Raw genomic sequence first — 21160 nt, forward strand, 5'->3', positions numbered from 1 at the left:
TTATGACACGACAATTATCTGACCAATAACTGATCCCTAGTTTAAAACCTTTCAAAGTATATAACATACAAGTAGGACAGAATAAAAAAATCGCAGACACACTTTGGAAGATTGACACAACACCTTTTTGTCATGCTTATTTTGACCAGAAATACTGCAGCATTACCGCAGGGCAATATAAAAACCGGTTTTTAAGAAGTTATTCAAATTGACTGTCATGTGGTCCTTATGTGAACAATTGCCAAATAATACAAAACTCAGTATTTGCCAATATCTAGGCTTTCAGAAAATATATTCTTTGATGGGGTTATGAGCTTAAATTTCTGCAGAGAGTTAATTAATTGGAAGGGTTCAATACTTGTCTTGGAAACTTTAGAGAATATGGTTTTTTGACCAAAGATGGGAAAAAATTGCCACAAAAATACAAATATGAAAATTTCACTACATTTTGAACAAATCTATCTACAGTCATACTAAGTTTCAACAAAACTTGGCCGTTGGTTACAGAACTTTAAGCAATTTGCAGAATTTTGCCTTTTAACCTCATTTACAATTTTTTGACACTAACATATTCATTTGAATAAATTCACATCCCCAACCCCAGATGCATCTGTACACCAAACTGTAAAATGGCAGGTGCTAAGGTTTTTGAATTTTTGATGTGGTTGGACAGTGACATACATACATACAGACAGACATACATATATAACACAGACAAGGCTACTTGTCTGTATACAGACATACAGATGCCACTGACATCATATATGCTCTCTTTGGTTTTATGTACATGTACCAGATGTGAGCTAAGGTGTAGCCTTTAAAGGGACAAGGTCAGCAATTTTTCATGAATTTTGTTTGATACGAGATACTACTCATTTTATTTGACATGTTGAAAGATAATGAATGGGTGACCATGCATGTAATGGGCCCCAGTTTTAGACATGATTAATGAAACCATTGCGAGAATGAATTAATTGTCATGACCATTCATTCTTTCTCGTGATGGTTTCATTTATCGTGTCTAAAACTGGGGGTAAATTTATGCATGGTCACCCATTCATTCAGTATATTTTAATATGTCAAACAATATACATAGTGTCTCGTATCAAATAAAATTAATGAAAAATAGCCGTTTGTCCCTGTAAAGGTTACCTTAAAGTAATGTGTATCACGTACACTGCAGTTAGATATCTGCATTCCCTAGTAATAGTATATATGTGCGTACTTTGGCCCAAGACGAGTTAAACTGTCAACGACCTCTGCTCTACCTGGTCTGAGTCTGAGGTGTCTCTGCAAATAGGCAGGGAGGATATGTGGATTATTAATCACACATACCTATATGTGTACCAAGATGGTTCTTACATAATGTTTCATTGATATTTTTCTTTGTATGCCCCCTCATAAGATTTTGGTTTGTAGCTCCTCTGAAAGGATTGTATTTTGAATGTGTGTGACTCTAACTGCTGAAATAGATTTATTATGTACAATAGCATTTGCCTTCATATTCATAATATTTGCAAAAAACTTTATTGAATGTAACTCGCTTACTCTGTAAGTAACAAAGTGTTTTTGACAGTATGTAGGTCAACTTTCAATGGCAGAACTACCTTTACAATATTTTGTTGCTAGATTGTTGCAAAGACAAATGCTCTTCCAAACTAGAGGCAAAGAGTGAACCTAAAACACAGGTGGAAGGGGAGGTAAAGGGGAAGAGGCAGACATGCAGATGCCATTGACTTATCAGATAAGCTGTCTTTGGTATGTATACATATACCAAGTGTGAAGCTGTCTTTGGTATATATACATATACCAAGTGTGAGCTAAAAACAAAGATGACAAACATTTTTCTTACTTCAAGAGCTTCAAAATGAGTCCTGACAAGTTGTAGTCCAGAAAAATATTGGAAATATTTGAGAGTTCCTAATATCAGTCCACAAGACGCATTTAAGGTAATATGCACCTCGAAAGTGAAAGACTTAGACTTTTTCTCAAACTTTCCTCAGTGAAACTTTCAACCATTCTCTTACCAAAGCAAGAATAAAAATCAGGGGTCACCGTGCAAACTTTGGTACTAGAGAGACAAATAACTTGCGATTTCTCGATATTTGAAATTAAAAATGGCCGCCATCCCTGTGTTAACTCTATGGGAAAAAATGAAATTTTCGATTTTCGAAAAACTTAGACGGTGAACACTTTTCTTTTGCCAGGAGTTTCAAAATGAGCCCCAACAAGCGGTAGGTCGGAAGAAAATTGATAAAATTTGAAGCCCCGAATTTCTGTCCCCGAGGCGCGTTCTACCTTAAGTGCATTCATGGGCTTTCTCCTATTTGTCACATATGATCTCATCTCACTTATTGACTCACAATTTGAGGACATCAGATATGTGTAAACTCTGTCAGATGTGATTGCACACTAAAAAACCTGGAAATGATCATTCTTTCAGTGTATGTAGCGGCTTCTGTACTCTGATGTTCCAATTAACATCCATCATTCTACCTATCTGTCAATTTTTAAGTCACATGTCAAACCTTTCTAATTAATTCTGCTTTTATATATGTATTTTTAAGCATTTTGAGGTTTTGAAAGTTTTCTTACTTTCTTGTCTTTTCCTGATGTCAATTGTAATGATCATTATCCTTGATCATACAATTATGTAGATATTGATGCTTTATGAAATCATTAGGATTATTGTTGTTGTTGTTGTGTCGTACATGGTACAGGGCAGACAGTACTGTATATGCACACCTGGAGGCTAAAAAGAAACTCTGTTAATGTGTCACAATTTGCTTATCAACTATAAATGTACACCTTAAACTCAGACAATCTGACTATACAAAGGACTTTGATCAGTATTGCCGGAAAGGATATCAAGCATCAGCTTGTGGTCTTCCAGTTTCAATTACAAATTCTTTCATGGAGATAAACACTATCAAAAACATTATTTCAGCAAGACAGATTCTGAGGTTCAACTACAATTCTGATTAAATAAATGCAACTCTTAGTCTTGGAAGACAGCAGCCAGTTATGCCAATTATGTTAACAAAATGTAAAGCTTGCAATACATTAATTTTCTATTAAAAGTAAGTCTCCTGATTCACTATATACCGGTTGATCTTTCTGACAGAAGATATCACCAATGTTCAAACTACAGAACAATTGAAGAAAATATAATCAAATGCCATAATCATTTTTATCCAGTGCATATGAATATCAGCTGTAATTTCTTCGACATAATGTCAAACCAATTGTATTTTAAAAACCTCCATCACGTTTAAAGGTGGCTAAAACGCAGAAGAGATTTAGATTCCTTCAGTGGAGTCAATTTTAATATCAGACTGATAAGTGGTCTAGCAGTGTAAAAGAAATGAAACCTGTTAAACATTCATTTTATATTGATACTGTACCCATAATGAAACCAGTATCACTTCGCATTGACAAATTGAAAGAAATTAACCCAAATTTGACAATCAATAATGTTCATCATTGAATTTTCTGCATTTTCCTTACTGGGATTAAAAATATGGTACCTAAAATGGATAGGTAATTCCATAAGAGAACTAAGATCTAGTTCTTCCAGAAAGAGGACAATTGGGTTAATAAAATATTTAAGTGCGTGTACCCCAAAACTTAGACATATTGACCTTACGCAAACTTTGAATGACATGACCTTTCGAGTGTTGTCTGGAAGAGGGATGGGACTCAAGTAGCTGGCTAACAGTTACACATTTGCTTTGCCAGTCTGCTTTGTATGTTTGATATATTTGTTTTCAATTGTTGCTTGTCTTACTCAATTAGGCATTGCAAGCTCTAATGAAAATTGCTAAGCAAACGGATTAATGTATTTGCATTGTGTGATATCATTTAAAGTATGTGATCCTGTCCCGGAAAAAAAATTTGCTGCCATCAACTGGAAATTGTGGAAAACTGAACATTTCATGATTCTAATCCAAATCAAAGTATAAGCCCTTGGATACAACTACAGAATATCATTGAATATGCAAATAAGCTATTAATCAGTACATTATGGTTATCAAACTTTCAGCATGAGTATACTAAATATGACAAATATACTGTAGAAATCTGATCTAAATCACTGCATTCAGTTTTGATAGCCTAATTACAGAAATTCATTGATTATGCAAATAAAGTAATTATGAGCATGTCACAGTAATCAAACTTTCAGCACACTTGTAACATGTTGATCAATGTACCCTAGTATTATGCTCAATTTCAGTTCATCCTGCCTTGACATACCAGTATGGCCTAGTTACCTAATTATGAAACAGTCACAATCATCAAACTTATTAGTCAAACTTCCAGCACGAAGAAATGTAAGTATAAAATAAACATGTCATGCTGATTAAACTTTCCGCATTAGTGTGTCAAATGCACTTTGGAAGTCTGATCAAATCCACTTCATTCAGTTTTGTTCATGGCCTCCCGCTAATTACAGAAAGTCATTAGGTATGTAAATGAGCTCATTATGACATGTAATAACTATCAACTTCTAGCAAGACTTGAATTATCTGCTGTAGCTAGGAAGTCCAATCAAAGTCAAGTCACTTATGACATACAGCCTGATTACAAATTCATTAAATATGCAAATAAGCTATTAATCGGTACTTCATGGTCATCAAACCTTTAGCATAAATAACATTAGTATAAACAATGTACCCCAGAAGTTCAATCAAAATCAGTGTACTCAATATTGATATAGAGCCCAATTACAGAAATTTGTTAATCATGCAAATGGACCTAGAATCTGTAAGAATCTGTAAGCCACACCCTGCATCTACCTTTTAGCATAGTGAGACTACAAAAAAGTGTGAGATGTAGCTTAATGCATAAATTCATTGATAATGCAAATGACTCTTAATTATGCAGATCACATCAACTAAAATCTAATCAGAGCTACTTTCCGTGATGATGGTATGTACTAAAGTGCATGACATTTTGACTGGAACAAAATCCGCAAATGGACTAATTTAATTGACAGACAGACGGATGGACACACACACACATGAACAGACATTGTGTCAATTACACAGGACACTGTTTGGCTCTCTGGTCTATAGTGTCCAATGATACAAAATAAAAGTATAAAATGTTCTGTATACTTGTACATATCTGTAAGCCAACATTGTGACAACAAATACCTTATGTGTGATCAATTCAGATTTGTCACTCAAGCAATATTGCTCATGTGAAGAAACTGCCAAAATTTGCAGCTGAAGACTACATTGTGTAATGTTTGTGCTTTTATGGATTTATCAGGTCATAAGGACCTTTGAACAAACTTGCAACAAAGTAAAGATCTGTGATGGACACATATCAAGTTTGTAAGTTCACAGAGGTAGCTGACCCCTCTTCTCCTTTTCAAGATGCAGCAATCCTTATGCTACATACTTGATGCTGATATAGACATTTTGCCACGTGATTAAATTACTCCTCTAATTATTGCACAAGACTCTTAGCACTAGCAGGCCTTTGTTTCAGGCTCCTTAAACAGGAAGTTACATGACTGTGGGCGTACAATAAGGGGATTACTGATGACGTAGCCATTTGCATACACTGGGCGGGAGTTTTTGAATTCTCAGAGCATCACTTTGACCGTATGAGAAAGTTGAATAATCATGATGGGCATTATCGTGACATATGCAAAGAGAGGTCAAATGGTCGTGAACACATTTTGAAACATGAGTTCTCCATCAAAAAACAGAACATTTTTCCAGTTTCTTTTCAACTCAAGTTTAGTTGCTATATATTCATAGACATCATATGCAAGATTCGATGACAATGAATGCCTGAAACTTGGCAAAATTATGGGATTCTGGGACCAAAGACCAGTAGCGTGTCCGATCAGTAGCGTGGCTGTTTTACATTTGCATGGATTTACGATAATCCTGCTTTTATAGGGGAAGTTCCTGTTTAAGCCATGTCGCTGTACTTATAAACAAACTTATGTACAGGCTGCCTTCTCTACAGCACTAGTTAAGCTGAGAGAGTGCAACTGCATGTACACCTAGTTTAAATTCTGATGTTGCTCTCAAACTTTAGAAGAAGGTCTCTCGTATGTTCAATGATTCTTTCTCATTTTCACATCAGCAGTCGAGCAGCACTGCAATCCTCTGAGCTCTGATCAATACACCAAAAATGTTTCAAATACTCAACAAGCTCATATGAAACCTACATAAGCAACGTTAACACATTGGTTGGGATTAAAGATCAATTTTTAAGTGGTTGGAGATGTACACTAAGTGGTATACCTAAAGAGTGATAGGGCTTTTTATGTCAACTGGTAGGGAGCAAACCCTGTCAGTCAAGCATGCACAGACACACTCAGTTGCAGAGTCAAAAACAAAAACTGTCAGAACTACTCAGTGAATACTCTAAATGTAGCTATGACAACCTGTTGCATATTTGCATTATTTGCCTGGGCTATAACATGCAAAGGACTGTTTTGAATGCAGCTAGTGGACAGGATCTGCATCAGTTCGGTGTTTGAAAGTACAATCTTGAAAATCTCTTTCTTTTTTGTACTGTAAGGCTTTCTACAAACAAAAACATCATGTCACATGTTTCAAAAATCAAAGTTTTCGCTGGGTAAGCAGATACATGTGATGACATAGTTACACTGCTGATTAAACACACATAAGTCACAGTAGGGACACACCTTATCACATGCGTTTATGCAGATAACATTAGGTCTTTGATACACTTAACAATATTGACCCCTTTCCTACAGGGATCTTTGTGTACAAAGGTGATATCCCTAACATGTACAACAATTCAGGTACCAATTCGTATCATAGAAACTGATGAATGTATCTGAAATATCGATGTGTGACATTTTCTTCAATATAATGAATTAAGCTGATTGAATTTACATAAACTACGAATTCTGAGTTGGCAAAAAAAAAAAAAAACGCCTTCAGAGTTCCCTCCCTGCAAAAGGAATGAAAGATGGTGAAGTTTTATTCTATTTGGGCAGTTGTATAGCCAATGAAAACTAGTCTTCAGGGCTGCAGTATTTTCCATACCAGACAAGCATCAGCATTTCACAATGATTCATTCAACTGTCTAAGCATTGTTTTGGAGCATTTGGTTTCTTGAGTAGATAACACTGTATGATGGATAGATGATCTCAGGAAATACAGATCTTAAGTTCTGAATAAATTGGCATGGGTGCTACAAATATACACAATGGTGAAAAAGAGTGATATAAACAAAAGGTTATGAAATTGGGCTTTTACATATATGTGTACCCTAAACTCAGACATGTTCGCCCCTGGTGAACTCTGCAACATGTGGTCTGATTAAGAGATTTAAAAATGCGGAACTCATTGAAATATGTCGTTGCCCGTCTGCACCATGTCATGTACCCTACCCTAGGTGTTCCCTGGCTGTTTTGGAGGACTGCTTCTCCACTCACTATAAGTGCATTAAAAATAACAATTTATACCGGTAATCCAGCTATTCAGTGTAGTGTGGCACATGCTTATCAGCATAATCTGATGACTTTGAAAGATGATGCAAGGAGGGCAATAGGGGCAAACTCCAGCTGCAATACCAAGCTTGCAGACATTTAAAATACTTGGGTAGCAAACAGGCTATTCAAAAGTCTTGAGCAAATTTGTGTCTGGACCCATTTGTCATCAAAAAGATCCGCCCTGAACACCAAACAAGGCGTCATTAACTTCTTAACTTGGTACACATTGCTCACTTAATTTACAACTTATGTGTTGATCTCAGTACACTACTGCTATATTAAACAAATGGTCATAATACAGTATGTAAAATTAGTTTCAATTTTGCAAGTTCATCAAAATTGCATTAGGTCAAAATTTTACCTTATAATGAAAAGAAATTTCAGCAAATACACCGTGAACTAGTAATTACAGGAAAGACAGCCTTTTGGGTTGAAATCTCATCATGAAAATTATTTTTTGCATGATATTTACTGTACCAGGGAACTTAACTTAGATTTAGTTGTGTACACGAACAATAAACACCTCTATAAGAGACTAATGAAAACATTATCAGGGACATGTAAAGCAAATATCAATGTGTATTGAAAACAGTTACTTTCTAAGATGGTCTTACCAACCTAAAAATAAAGCAATATATCCTTACAGACATTACCATACTGTTGCAGTTTTTGCAGTTTTACGTATTTTGCATGCAATGCAAATTTCATGAGGTACCCGCTTTACATTTTAACAGTCAATGAATCAGTCATATTTTTGAGATAACATGGCACATACAATACATAGAGTTAACAGATATGACTAAAATCCATCCATACATATGTAGACAGACAAACAAATACAAACAGGCAGACAGACACACACAATTTAACATCAAAATTACATGGCACTCTATCATGGTCAACCATCTCAGCCACTGGAGCACTGATACTTTGGAATTGGCTACAATATGAAATTATCAAAAAATACCGTCAATGACGCTGTACCTTCCCTCATGTGTGGCCAGGTCAGGTAATTGGTTGTTGGCATGGAGTTGTTGGTAAATAGTTGATGATGTAGGGGCATGAGGTGGGATATGGACCCAAAGAACCCAAAAGATGATTAAATACATCAATCAAAAAATTCTAAGCTACAATATAAGCTGCCTAAAGATAGTTCAATGTGGAAAAAAGTTAAATAATTCAGAAATAAGAATTAACAGTCCAAAATAGTAAAGACGCACTTCCCTACTGACCTGAGTGCATGTGAAATACACAACCTGGCATCTGTAAATTAAATGTATACCAAGTGATCATTTTAAGTCACTTTTAACTGTTTTTAATGGATTTTCCAAAGAGTCCTGTTGAAAAGATGAAAAACGCTTATCTGGTCTTGTGTTTGTATAACCTCATGGCTGCATGATAATTGTCATAGTATTGAAAAAAAAATTGAAAGTGAAGAAATTACTGTTTTTAATAGGCATATTTTCCTTGAAATACATGACCGTGTAAAGAATATATGCTAAAAGTGTTTAAGAGTAAATTTCTTTTCAAAATATAATTTAATCTGTGACCAAAGGATTTTTATTCTTTGAGTTTACAAATTCAAACATTGCAATTTGTTCAATCATCTTGTGCAGTGCAAAATTTATAAAATGACTGAAAAACAAAAAAAAAATTGGCAAATTACAGTCTTTGTGATGTAAAATTATGGGTTGACATCACGATAACTGTTAATCTGTTTGAAGTACTAATATACTGTAATTTAAAAAAGAAAAGTTCATGCAGAAACGGTGAAATATATTGTCAGCAATGTAGTGTTAATTTTGACTTTACATCAAAATATGCCTTTGCTGGATACCAAATATATAGGGCGAAATATTAAAATCAGCCATGTTCAGCAAAATCCACACAACAGCATTGATCCTTTTCTAATTTGATTTGATTTGCTTATGTTATCCTTGTATGACAGTCAGTACAATATGGAACTTGAACACAACACAGTGAATAAGTATGCTGTAAATGAAAGAGTGTTGCTGCATCCACATGCAGCAATAGGAGTGCCTTTGTCTCTCACCCCTCATTTCCAACCTGTCCCATCCCTGAAAAAATAGTTTGGTCTTATATTTATAATTTTAATAATTTCTGTATTTGTTAAAATGTGCGCATCTCAAAAACTTTTGATCATAAACATTTTCATTGTTTTTTATAGCTGACCAGTCAGTTAACCTGTTTATTTTGAATATTTGCGCATTTTTCCTCAGTATTTGACATTTTCTGAATACCTTCTTATTCAGTTTGTCATTTTCTAAAAGTTTAAATGCTCCATTGTGTGGTCAAGCTTTCCACAAGCATCAAATGTGGTACTTCATATAGGAGGGTCTGCCTCTAGAGGGCGGGCATCATGAATAGTGTTTGTTGGTTAATTCCTTCACGTAAACTTCTGATTGTACTGTAAACATTGAACATGGCCGACGTCCGATTTTCCTGTCTAAAACTCTCACTCATTTTCGTTCATATGACTCTGAAACTCCAGGAAACAATTGGGAAGAAAGGGTTATCTTGAAATATTGAGGTACTCGCCGATATTTCGCAAAATTAAATGAGAAAAAATGCAAGGAAAATGCCGACAGGCTTACACAATGACAGTTTTCAGACTCGGAGGCATATGATCGTCTCTGCAGATTATGCAACAAGCCCAGATCACGTGAGGCCATGAGGGGATATCCACGCAACTCAGTACCAAACACTAGCGCTCACAGAGTGAGCAAACACAAAGTGAGTACCCCTAACGTCAGCTCAGTAGTCTGTAATAGATTTTAGTCAACTAAGAAACCTTGGAGAAAGGCTTAACACTGTGGCTATGCCTCTAAGTCCCTTTTGATTTTAGTCATAGCTCAAAATCGTTCTCCCACACCTCAACCTGAGCCATGAACACCCCCACCAGTTTATGATATGACCCATCACAATGGCATAACGTCAACGAAGTCTTGACAGACGGAAGTCTTGACAGCAGCAAACTGGTTTTCAACTCTAATACCTTCTCTGTCTATAAATAGACACGAGAAGGTAACAAAACTATTAATTTCCTCATTAAAAACTTCTGTCAGATGATGATGTATCAAAAAAAAGAAAGGGAAGGGAAGGATATTTACCTTTGCGAGCCATTCCAACACTACTGCACTTCTGAAGTCTGCAATACTGACACTGAGTTCGAGTTTGCTTGTTGATGACACATTTTTTATCTTTTGTGCATGTATACTTCACACAATTTCCACTTTTGTCTGGCTTTGTACTCCGGATGAAAAATTTCTGTATAGTAAAATAAAACAATTAAAATTGAAAACTAACTACAAGGTCACTTAAGGGTCATTTCTTGGTGAGTATCAGTCGCCTGTTCTCTGGAAAGTGTACTGTACGACAAAAATTTTCCAACCTATATATTGTAGTTCTAAAAGGCATGCTCAGCTGTATATTCAAGGAAACATGTTTTGATGGTTGGCATTTGAGTACAATTAAGAATGTAGCATTCACATTGTACCTTCGTTGTCGCAAAATTACGCACACCTGAAAACCAACTCGACCTGAGTTGACCCGAGATGAATTGGGGACAACCTGACCTTTTTAAGTCAACATGTGTCAGTCCAATATTGACACACACCCCACCGCTCCCTATTGTGATAACAAGTCAATGTCGAGCACAGCAGAAGACAATGCACAGAAAAATGTTGAAGAACTTTTTGCCATATTGCTGGATTAAGAAGGTTGCTAAAGGTTTCTTTTGGTCACATTCAGAGTTCCTCAACTTCCCGTTGTACTTGTCTGCAACATTAAAATTATCTTTCTTGACATTGACCACATTATGAGGGTCTTCAGCATCATTTTGGGTGAGGGTGTCCATGTCGGCCACTTTTGCTGCAATCTCACCTGCTTCTTCTGAGCCATATTGTGGAACCCTAGACACGCATCCATACTAGCTCGTATTCACTGCTGTTTGCAATTTCATGTGAACCAAAGAAAATAAGACCCAGCACGATCTACTGCTAAACAAGAGCGGAAAATACAGCGTGTTCAATTTGGTTTGAACTGGCAAACTACGGTATCCAGTCACCTAGTAGAGAGATTACCTAATCCACTTCTAACCGTGCCTGGCATGAAATTCAAACCTACTTGGACACACACAGCCACCACCTCTTCTACCGGGGGTATTAAACCACACCACAGGCTGACTAGCCCTCGAGTAGTATGAATTATTCCATGTAGAAATTTGACATTCACAACATGAATACATGATTATATGGCTAATTGTACTCTGCGAAATAGCAAAATGGCGAAATGACGAAATCACAACTTTTTTCAAATTGCAAAATGAAGAAGTAAAGATACTACACATAGAAAAATAACCTGCCACCTAGAGTATGCTGTATAATTAATGTTAAGCCCAAATACCCAGGTGCACACTGCAATCTGCACGGTGGATTCCAAAACCCATGTGTATGCCATGCAGGTTGGAAAGTGATAAGAAAATCTGCTGAGTTTCATCTGAACAAAGTCAAATTCAGTGAATCTGCACGTTTTGATTCTCAACATCAAAGTTTAGCACCAAAAGTACGATAAATTCGGTGAAGTCGCACGATAGCGAACCCGGAAGTTGACAGCACACAAAACTATGTATACCTCGAGGCCTAGGGACAGACCATTAGATTTTGGGAGGGCGGTCACGATTGGATCGTGAAAAAAAAAATTTTGTATAACTGAAAATTTAAATTTTTTTTTTCAAATGAGAATAGATGAGCAAATTATCTTTTTGAGTCTTGCAGACTTATTTTACTCAATTGAGTTCTAAATATTTTGTTCATTTTGCAATGTAGTGTGAAGATGTTTCCCCCTTTAACTTTGTTCTGAATTTTTTCTCGTTTCTGACCGCCCCCTCCCAATATCTAAAAGTTTGTCCCTTAGATCTCTTGTTACTCCTATATAGTAAAATCTTTTACAGTCGCACGATTGTCATCTCGTACCAAGATAAATATGTTTTGCGTAAGCGTGCACGCGTACATGTAGTTTGGCAGGAGTATGCTATAAAACGGCAGCCAAACAAATAAACTAAACCGACAATGGTATCATCGTTAATCAGTGCCTTTTCTTTATACTGCAAAACACACTGCAATTCTTGTTGTGGTTGAAATACTTTTCATGGACAGAAAATGACTTTGGTCAGTTTGGAAAAAAATATATGTCAGCTGTTTGTTAGTTACCCGAAACTGAATCTGATTCCGAGGCCAATTTCAGCGATGTTCTGCATGGCGTTTTACAGGTAATGTTGTACTAGTAAGAGTAGGAGATGATTATAAAGCATACTCTAGGTTGCAGGTAATTTCTCTGTGTGTAGTTTCTTTATTTCTTCATTTTGCTATTTGGAAAAAATCAAAAATCTTGATTTCGCCATTTCGCAGAGTACAATTAGCCGATTACATTGTCATATTGATACGATATTAGTGCAAAGGACTAAAGTTTTTTCTGTATGTTTTGGGAATGTGGGAGCCAGGCAAAAAAAAGCAAGTTTCCGAGCATAAAAGGCCTCAGTTGTCTCGGTCGGGTCTAGTTTTCCGGTACACCACAAAATTGTGTCTCTTATTTAAGGTAGTATGCGCCTTAAAAGTGAAAGACTTAAATGTTTTGCTCAAACTTTTTTACAAGAAACTTTTCCACAATTCTCTTACCAAATCAAGAATAAAAATTGGGGGAAACTGTGCAAATTTTGGTACAGGAGAAACAAATTACTGTATTCAAGATTCAACAATATTTGAAATTCAAAATGGCCGCTATCCCTATGTTAACTCTATGGAGAAAAATAAAATTTTCGATTTTTGAAAAACTAAGACATTGAAAATTTGTCTGACACCAAGAGCTTTAAAATGAACCCCCACAAGTGGTATATCAGTACAGATTGTAAAAGTTTGATAGTCTGAATATCTGTCCCCGACGCGCGTTCTACCTTAAATGAGCTATCTTATAAAAATATCTTGTCATACAAGATTCTTCTAATAAACTTATCATGTGGGTAAAATTTGCAATAGTTCACCATCTTTCATTCTGCACTAAATTAAGGGACCATGACTGTAACTTTTGACACTTTCAATATTTCAATAAAACATGAACAATTTCTTAGAATTTCAGTAAACATTTAAGTAAACACTTTGGCTTGGTAAAATCCTCTGTTTTTGACAGGGCTTGGTGCACAACGAGAAAATTTACCCTTGAATATAGCCCTGCAGTGTACACACAAAGCTCAGTTGATATTTTCACGTTCTTTCACAGGTGTACACTCGGCGATTGTTTAGTCTTTCCTTTTAAATATTACCAGTAAAATATTCTCTTAATAAATCCAGTCATTATTAAATTGTGGTTGGCGATTTTAACTTCAGCAATTTCGAAATCAATATTCATTGGGTTTGGCTGCAGGCTTGACGGTGTAAAATGCCGTCTGTTCCCTTGCGTAAGTTACGCGGATACCCGGCGCGGATATTTCTCAACAGAAAGTAAATAAAAAAGCCACACATTGTAGATAAAGTGTATCTTTCAGACTAGACAGAGCGGCTGCCAAATGCTGGTTTACAGTTATTAATCAATTAGGCCGTGGGCTAGAGAGGGTCTACGTGCACCCCCCCCCCCCCCCAGGATAACAAACCTGTATTTTTCAGAAGCCTTGGGATCCCTAGAATACGAAATGGAATTTTAACAGAAAAAATATAGGGACGCATAATAGCTGTTACGGTCATGTTTTGAAGGGAACCGCAAAATCACGATTCTACAACCTAATTGCATTTTCGTCAAATCTGTCTTCTTGTAAGTCATCTGATGAGCTTGTTTTTTAACATAACCTCACTTGTTTGGTATCATTAGAAAGGCAATTTATTCCTCTTTAGGATGACATATTGTACTATGCAATATCTCCTACTATTTTTGTGATAGTGACAAAAACGTACCCCATACCCCAAAGTTTAACATTGAAAATTACAGTAAATCTCAAATTCTGCAAATTGTTTAGCTAGGTATAATATAAAATGCAATGCTTTGTATGAAATCTGTTTTTATTTGGTACATGGACATGTCAGAAATATGAAATAGACTTTTAACAGAAATAATATTGGGACTGTACAGCTGTTACAGTCATATTTTGAAGGGTACCGCAATATCACATTGTTGCAGACTTGCATGCATTTTTGTTAAACCTGGCTTCCTATAAGTCATCTGCTGAGCTTGTCTTTGAATATAATCTAACTTGTTAGGTACCATTAGAAAGGTAATTTATTCTTCTTTAAGAGGACATATTGTAATATGCAATATCTTGTATAGTATTCATAAAATATGACCAAAACTTACCCCATACCCCAAAGTTAACATTGAAAATTGCAGTCATAGCTAAAATCAAAATCTACCATTTTTTTAGCTAGACACAAAAACCTGGCCAATTTTGCTATTAAATCTATTTTATTTGGTACAGGGACATGTAAGAAATATGAAATAGACTTTTAACAGAAAAAATATTTTGACTCTATAGCTGTAACAGTCATATTTTGATGGGTCCCGCAAAATCACAGTATTGCCAACTCGCATGCTTTTTTTTTAAAATCTGTATTCTTATAAGTCATCTGCTGAGCTTGATTTTTGACATAACCTGGCTTATAAGGTTTCAATAGAAAGGTAATTTACTAGTCTTTAAAATGACAAATTGTTATATGGAATATCTTGTTTAGATTTCATGAAATAGGACCAAAGCTTACTCCATACCCCAAGGTTTAAACAGCAAATTACCGCAAATCTGAAACTCTACCATTTTTGTACAATTTATTAACTTTGTATACAAGTGGCAGTGCTTGTATGTAACCTATGAAATCTGTGTTTTTGTTTAATAAGTATGTCACAAATATGAAATTAACTTTTAACAGGAATATAATATGATTTTGTAGCCTTTTGGATAATATTTGGAAGGGTACCTAGGTATCATGGCAAGTTTGCCAAAACACATACATTTACCATATATGGGTTCCCCCTCCAAAAATGATCCAAATGGCTACTAAATAGTATCATCTTCCCGTTAAAAGTTTATTTCATACTTGTGACATACTTTTGTAACAAACAAATGAGATTTCATACAAGAATTGCCTTTTGTATTATGTGTAGCAAAAAATGGTAGAATTTAAGATAAGCCGTAATTTGCGATTTGAACTTTGGGGTATGGGGTAAAGTTTGACCATATTTCAGGCAAACTATGAAGGACATTGCATATTACAATATGTCATCTTAAACAGGAATAAATTGCCCTACTAATGATACCCAACAAGCCAGGTTTTGTTACAAAATAAGCTTGGCAGATGACTTACAAGAAGAATAATTTAACAAAAAAGGTGCCAGTCTGCGGTACTGCGATTTTGCGTTACCCTTCAAAATATGGCTGTTACAACTATACAATCCAAATATTTTTTATGTTAAAAGTCTATTTTACATTTCTTACATGACCCAGTACCAAATACAACAGATTTAATGCCAAAACAGTGCCCTTTTTATCATGTCTAGCTAAAAATTCGCGGAATTTGATCACGTTAGCTATACAGTACTTTTTATATAAACCTTGGGGTATGGGGTAAGTTTTGGTCATATGTCATGAAAAGTATACAAGATATTGCATGTTACTATATATCATTTTAAAGGCGAGTTAATTACCTTTTTTAATGATACCTAACATACCATGTTGTATTCAAAAACAAGCTCAGCAGACAACTTAACAAGCAGACAGGTTTAACAAAAACTCATGCGAGGCAGGAATATTGTGATCTTGTAGTATACTTCAAAAAATGACTGTTACAGCTATAACATCCCAATATTTTTTCTGTTAAAAGATTATTTTATATTTCTAACATGTTTCAGTACCAAGTAAAACAGATTTAATACAAAACATTGCTGTTTTTATTGTGTTTAGGTAAAAACTCAGTAGAATTTGACGTTAGCTATAACAGTATCTTTGGATATACACTTTGGGGTACAGGGGAAGTTTTTGTCAAATTTCATGAAAACTATACAAGATATTGTATATAACAATATGTCATTTAAAAAACTACTTAATTACCTTTCTAATGATACCAAACACGCCAGGTTATAATCAATAACAAGCTCAGCAGACGGCTTAGAGGAAGACAGACTTAACAAAAACGCATGCGAGTTGGCAATACTGAGTTTTGCTGTACCCTTCAAAATACAACTGTTACAGCTATAGAATCCCAATATTTTTTCTGTTAAAAGTCTATTCATATTCTTAACATGTCCCTGTACCAAATAAAACAGATTTAATACAAAACTTTGCCCAATTTTTTTATTTCTTCGTAAAAAATCGGTAGAATTTGATTTTAGCTATGACAGCAATTTTCGATGTAAACTTTGGGGTATGGGGTAAGTTTTGGTCATATATCATAAAAACTAAACAAGAAATTGCATGTTACAATATGTCATTTTAAAGACTAGTTAATTATCTTTTTAGTGGTACCCAACAACTTACATTATATTCAATATAAAGCTCATCAGATGACTTATAATAAGAGAGATTCAACAAAAATGCATGTGAGTCAGGAATACGAAGATTTTGCCGTACCTTTCAAAATCTGACTGTTACAACTACAGAATTCCAATATTTTTTCTGTTAAAAGTCTATTTTATATTCCTTACATGACCAATTGCTGAATGAAATAGATTTAATAGCAAAAATGACCATATTTTTTGTATCTAGCTAAAAAATTGGTAGAATTTGATTAGAGCTATGACTGCAGTTTTCAATGTAAACTTTGGGGTATGGGGTAAGCTTAAGTTTTGGTCATATTTCATGAATACTATACAAGATATTTCATGTTACAATATGTCATTTTAAAGACTAATAAATTACCTATCCAATGGTACCTAACAGATAGATTATATTCCAAAACAAGCTCAGCTGATGACTTATAGGAAGACAAGTTTAACAAAAATGCATGCAAATCTGCAACACTGTGAATTTGCGGTGCCCTCCAAAATATGACTGTTACAGCTCTAAAGTCCCAATATTTTTCCTGTTAAAAGACTATTTCATATTGCTGACATGTTCATGTACAAAATAAAATAGATTTCATACAAAGCATTGCATTTTTTTATTATGCCTAGCTAAAAAATTGGCAGAATTTGAGATTTACTGTAATTTTCAATGTTAAACTTTGGGGTATGGGGTAAGTTTTTGTCATATTTTACAAAAACTGTAGAAGATATTGCATAGTACAATATGTCATCCTAAAGAGGAATACATTGCCTTTCTAGTGGTACCAAACAAGTGAGGTTATGATAAAAAATAAGCTCATCTTCAGATGACTTACAAGAAGACAGATTTGACGAAAATGCAATTAGGTTGCAAAATCGTGATTTTGCGGTTCCCTTCAAAACATGACCATAACAGCTATTGCGTCCATACATTTTTTCTGTTAAAATTCCATTTCGTATTCTAGGGATCCCAAGGCTTCTGAAAAATACAGGTTTGTTATCCTGGGGGGTGCATGTAGACCCCCTCTAGCCCACGGACTAAATGACTCGGTGGCATGGCCTTGAAATGTGTCGTGTAGCCAACCTTACAGTGCATGTAGAATAGTCGGCATGTGTACGATGCGCACCGCGCGAGCACAACCTCGAGACACCGCAGTGATATAAAATGTTAAGCTTTAAAAGTCATTCTTTTTTAGAGATAGGAATGGGCAATGTGTCGATCGTGCGTCTGGGGATCCCCAAGATTGTTTATCTTTTCTTCAAGATGCACATCAAACAGCAACGGTCACCGTGACCGTGAAACAGCCTTTGACGAAAGGTGCGGTGCACCGGTGACATATTTATGGAGACACTGACGCAGAGCCACACAGCATATAGGGGCGACGTCAAAAGTTCAATGTAGGATAAAAAATTTAATTCCCTTAGTTTCCCCCCAAACCCCCCCACCCCCCTAGAAACTTAATTGACTTATATTGAACCTGTTGCCAGGCTCTATCTATGTAAAGCGAAGCTAAGGATCAGTCAATTTAGGGGTGAAATAAAGTAATGCATCGTTAAGGCCCCACTAGCTGTAACTCTTGAAATTTGTTGACGTCAAATTATCTACCTATTCTTTCCTCTCTGAAATCTACCCTCTGAAGAGATATGAGCTTTTACTGCATTAGGAAACCATTCCTTTCAGAAACATTTGACTGTAAATTAAAATTTTATTAACGGTCATTTTGATTTCCTGGCATTTTCAAAAATTGGTAAATTAAAAAGGAATCAGAACATACAATGTCATAGTTGAAAACATTCACCCTTGTGGATTACAGTTTGGACTACGCTGTGCAGTTTATATGAAGATTTAAATGCAGATATGCATAGTATCAAGGGTTTTAGCTTTTCTGCATGGGGCTGTGATTTAATGTTTGGGCGAACATTTAATCGCAGTGTAATCTTGTTCAAAATTGCATATATAGCCCCGGCAGTGTGTACACAGACCTAAATGACTATATAATTGTCACAAACTTATTTTAGTTGGAAAGTAAAATCATAAAAATAATGCTAAAAGATACAGCTAGTGGGGCTTAAGATTGGGAACACACTTTGTGTTTCATCCAATGTAAATACAACATACTAACAACAAACTTGAAGTTTATCAATGAATGAACAAGAACAACAACAATAAAGTCCAGGTTTCTCCTTCCAGAGGCATAAAAACTATCTCATCTGTCCTGGTGGTTGTAACAACTCAGTTCACACTGCTCCATTCAGGCGGACTACACATGCACCAGAAATGTAGCAAGATATAATTAAAAATAAATTCCGAGTGCAACCAGAAACAGTAGAGAAACTACCGTCTATGGTGCAAAAGAAGCCAACAGCCTGCATTGTTTACACTAACTAGGCCAGGTGCAGCTCTGCACCGTGTTAAAACAACTCCCTCCGCTGGATTCAACACGAAAGTGTGCATTTCTGCTCTATTTTTTTCAAAATATTCATTCCCCTGGCAATTTTTACCTTAAATCGATTTGTAGGATAGAAACTTTTTTAGGTCAAACCCCCCCCCCCATCCCCAAACTAAAAAAATTAAGTTTTTTATCCTTCATTGAACTTTTGATGTTGCCCCTAATTCATATGGAAAGAGCGCGTTATTTGAAATAGACATGTTAAATTCTGGGAGGGATAGAAAAAGATGAGAAAGAGGTGCAATTTCTTCGTGGTCAAAAGTAGTCACAAGATCAATGGACAAAAGAGAGACTCGGTTCATTTTAAAAAAGCGTGGTTGATATTCTTGTAAACGTTTTATAAGTTGCCGCATGTATCCCAGCCTCGTTTGAAGCTACCGGCCGGGGCCGGGTTGAAAAACTATTCGATATTACATGAAAACGTACGTGATCATTTTCTTTTTCCAAACTCCGAACAACAAAAAAGTAAAACTGACGACAAATGACAATGTTTCTTGATTGGTATGAACACTGTCGTATATACTTGGGGTTGGGGGTTGTTCGTTTGGTTTGGTTGTTTCTCCCCTTTCTGGTGGTGTAATTTACGATTTCAAATTCTCATGCTACTTGAACATCGATGTCGTGAGGCATGTTGAACGGAATGAACGTTTATTTTCCAGACATCAATGTACTGGTCATTTTTTATAAACTTTCAGGAGCACTTTTTCCGTGTTCAATAGAATATTGATGTATACACGACACAAAAAAATATTGTTCCATACATACTTTGCACGCTTCACAGGCATATGCGCCGAGATGGTACCCAGACGATTGATCTCCACAAACTTGACACGGTTCGTCCGGTTTCTCTTGGGTTTTCGCCCCGTATCCATTGCTCGGGTTAGATTCACCACCAACAACAGCACAGTCATCCGCAGTGCTACTGTTGATGGCACAGTCTGCTTGATTCTCAGGAACTGTGATACACTTTGTGTTCATAGTTACGTCGACGAAATCCGACAGAAACGCAAATGAAGCGCGCAGGCTTGTCGCCCTTTTATATTTCTTTTATCCCTGAACTCTGTTTCGGGTCAACGGGCTGTTACACTAACCATTACGACATACATGGGAATGTCGACCGTACCACATCTACGTGTTGCAACAATGCAAGCACTTCAGGTTTAGTACGTACCGGTTACGTCACGCAAACAGAGTCAAGCGGTGATATGATTTTTATCACGATGCCGCTTCCAAGTTCCACGTCCGGTACGGTCCAGGGACAGACATAGACACTGACTGACTGCCAGTTCGCTAGATGGCATCTACTGATGCTGCAATAAGGTGTCGACAAACCAGATTTGTTAGCCACGAGCGCGGTGGTCATGATATACAGATTCTAAAAATGCCAACTGTGTGCATGTGAGGGAACAAAGTAACGGCGCGGCACGGCGCGGCTCGGCACATACTTGTTCTGCTGTAACTTTACCAAAGTTTACCAGTAATATCGTTACCGACGACGATCGACAACGTGACACGACCCATTAACTCGGTTAACGTGCCGCTTGTACAGGATAGAGATGAATACATGCATGCCGCCAACATCTTAAGGTATCCTGATACACTTCTTCCCCTGCCTGTCCCTTGAACTGAAGGGTGAAAAGTGGGTCAATCACCGCGGAACAGATACATGTAAGTTCACCGGAAGGTC

The 21160-nt window shown here is 36.1% G+C and overlaps 1 protein-coding gene across 3 annotated transcripts in view; it reads right to left on the reverse strand.

Moving 5' to 3' along the window:
- LOC139149353 (nuclear receptor subfamily 1 group D member 2-like) overlaps positions 1-21160 on the reverse strand; it is a 50267-nt gene extending 29107 nt beyond the window's left edge. Inside the window, exons 1-2 of one of the 3 annotated variants that reach the window (XM_070721073.1) lie at positions 20239-21160; positions 10621-10777 (exon numbers count right to left, since the gene is read on the reverse strand). In XM_070721073.1, the coding sequence (XP_070577174.1) occupies positions 10621-10777; positions 20239-20451 (370 nt within the window). In that variant the 5' untranslated portion in view covers positions 20452-21160. Of the gene's footprint in view, positions 1-10620; positions 10778-11392; positions 11779-20238 lie in introns of those variants that run through there. The other 2 variants (XM_070721072.1, XM_070721074.1) reach the window with 2 other exon arrangements.

Source organism: Ptychodera flava, chromosome 14 (assembly GCF_041260155.1).
Source record: "Ptychodera flava strain L36383 chromosome 14, AS_Pfla_20210202, whole genome shotgun sequence".
Lineage (NCBI taxonomy): Eukaryota > Metazoa > Hemichordata > Enteropneusta > Ptychoderidae > Ptychodera > Ptychodera flava.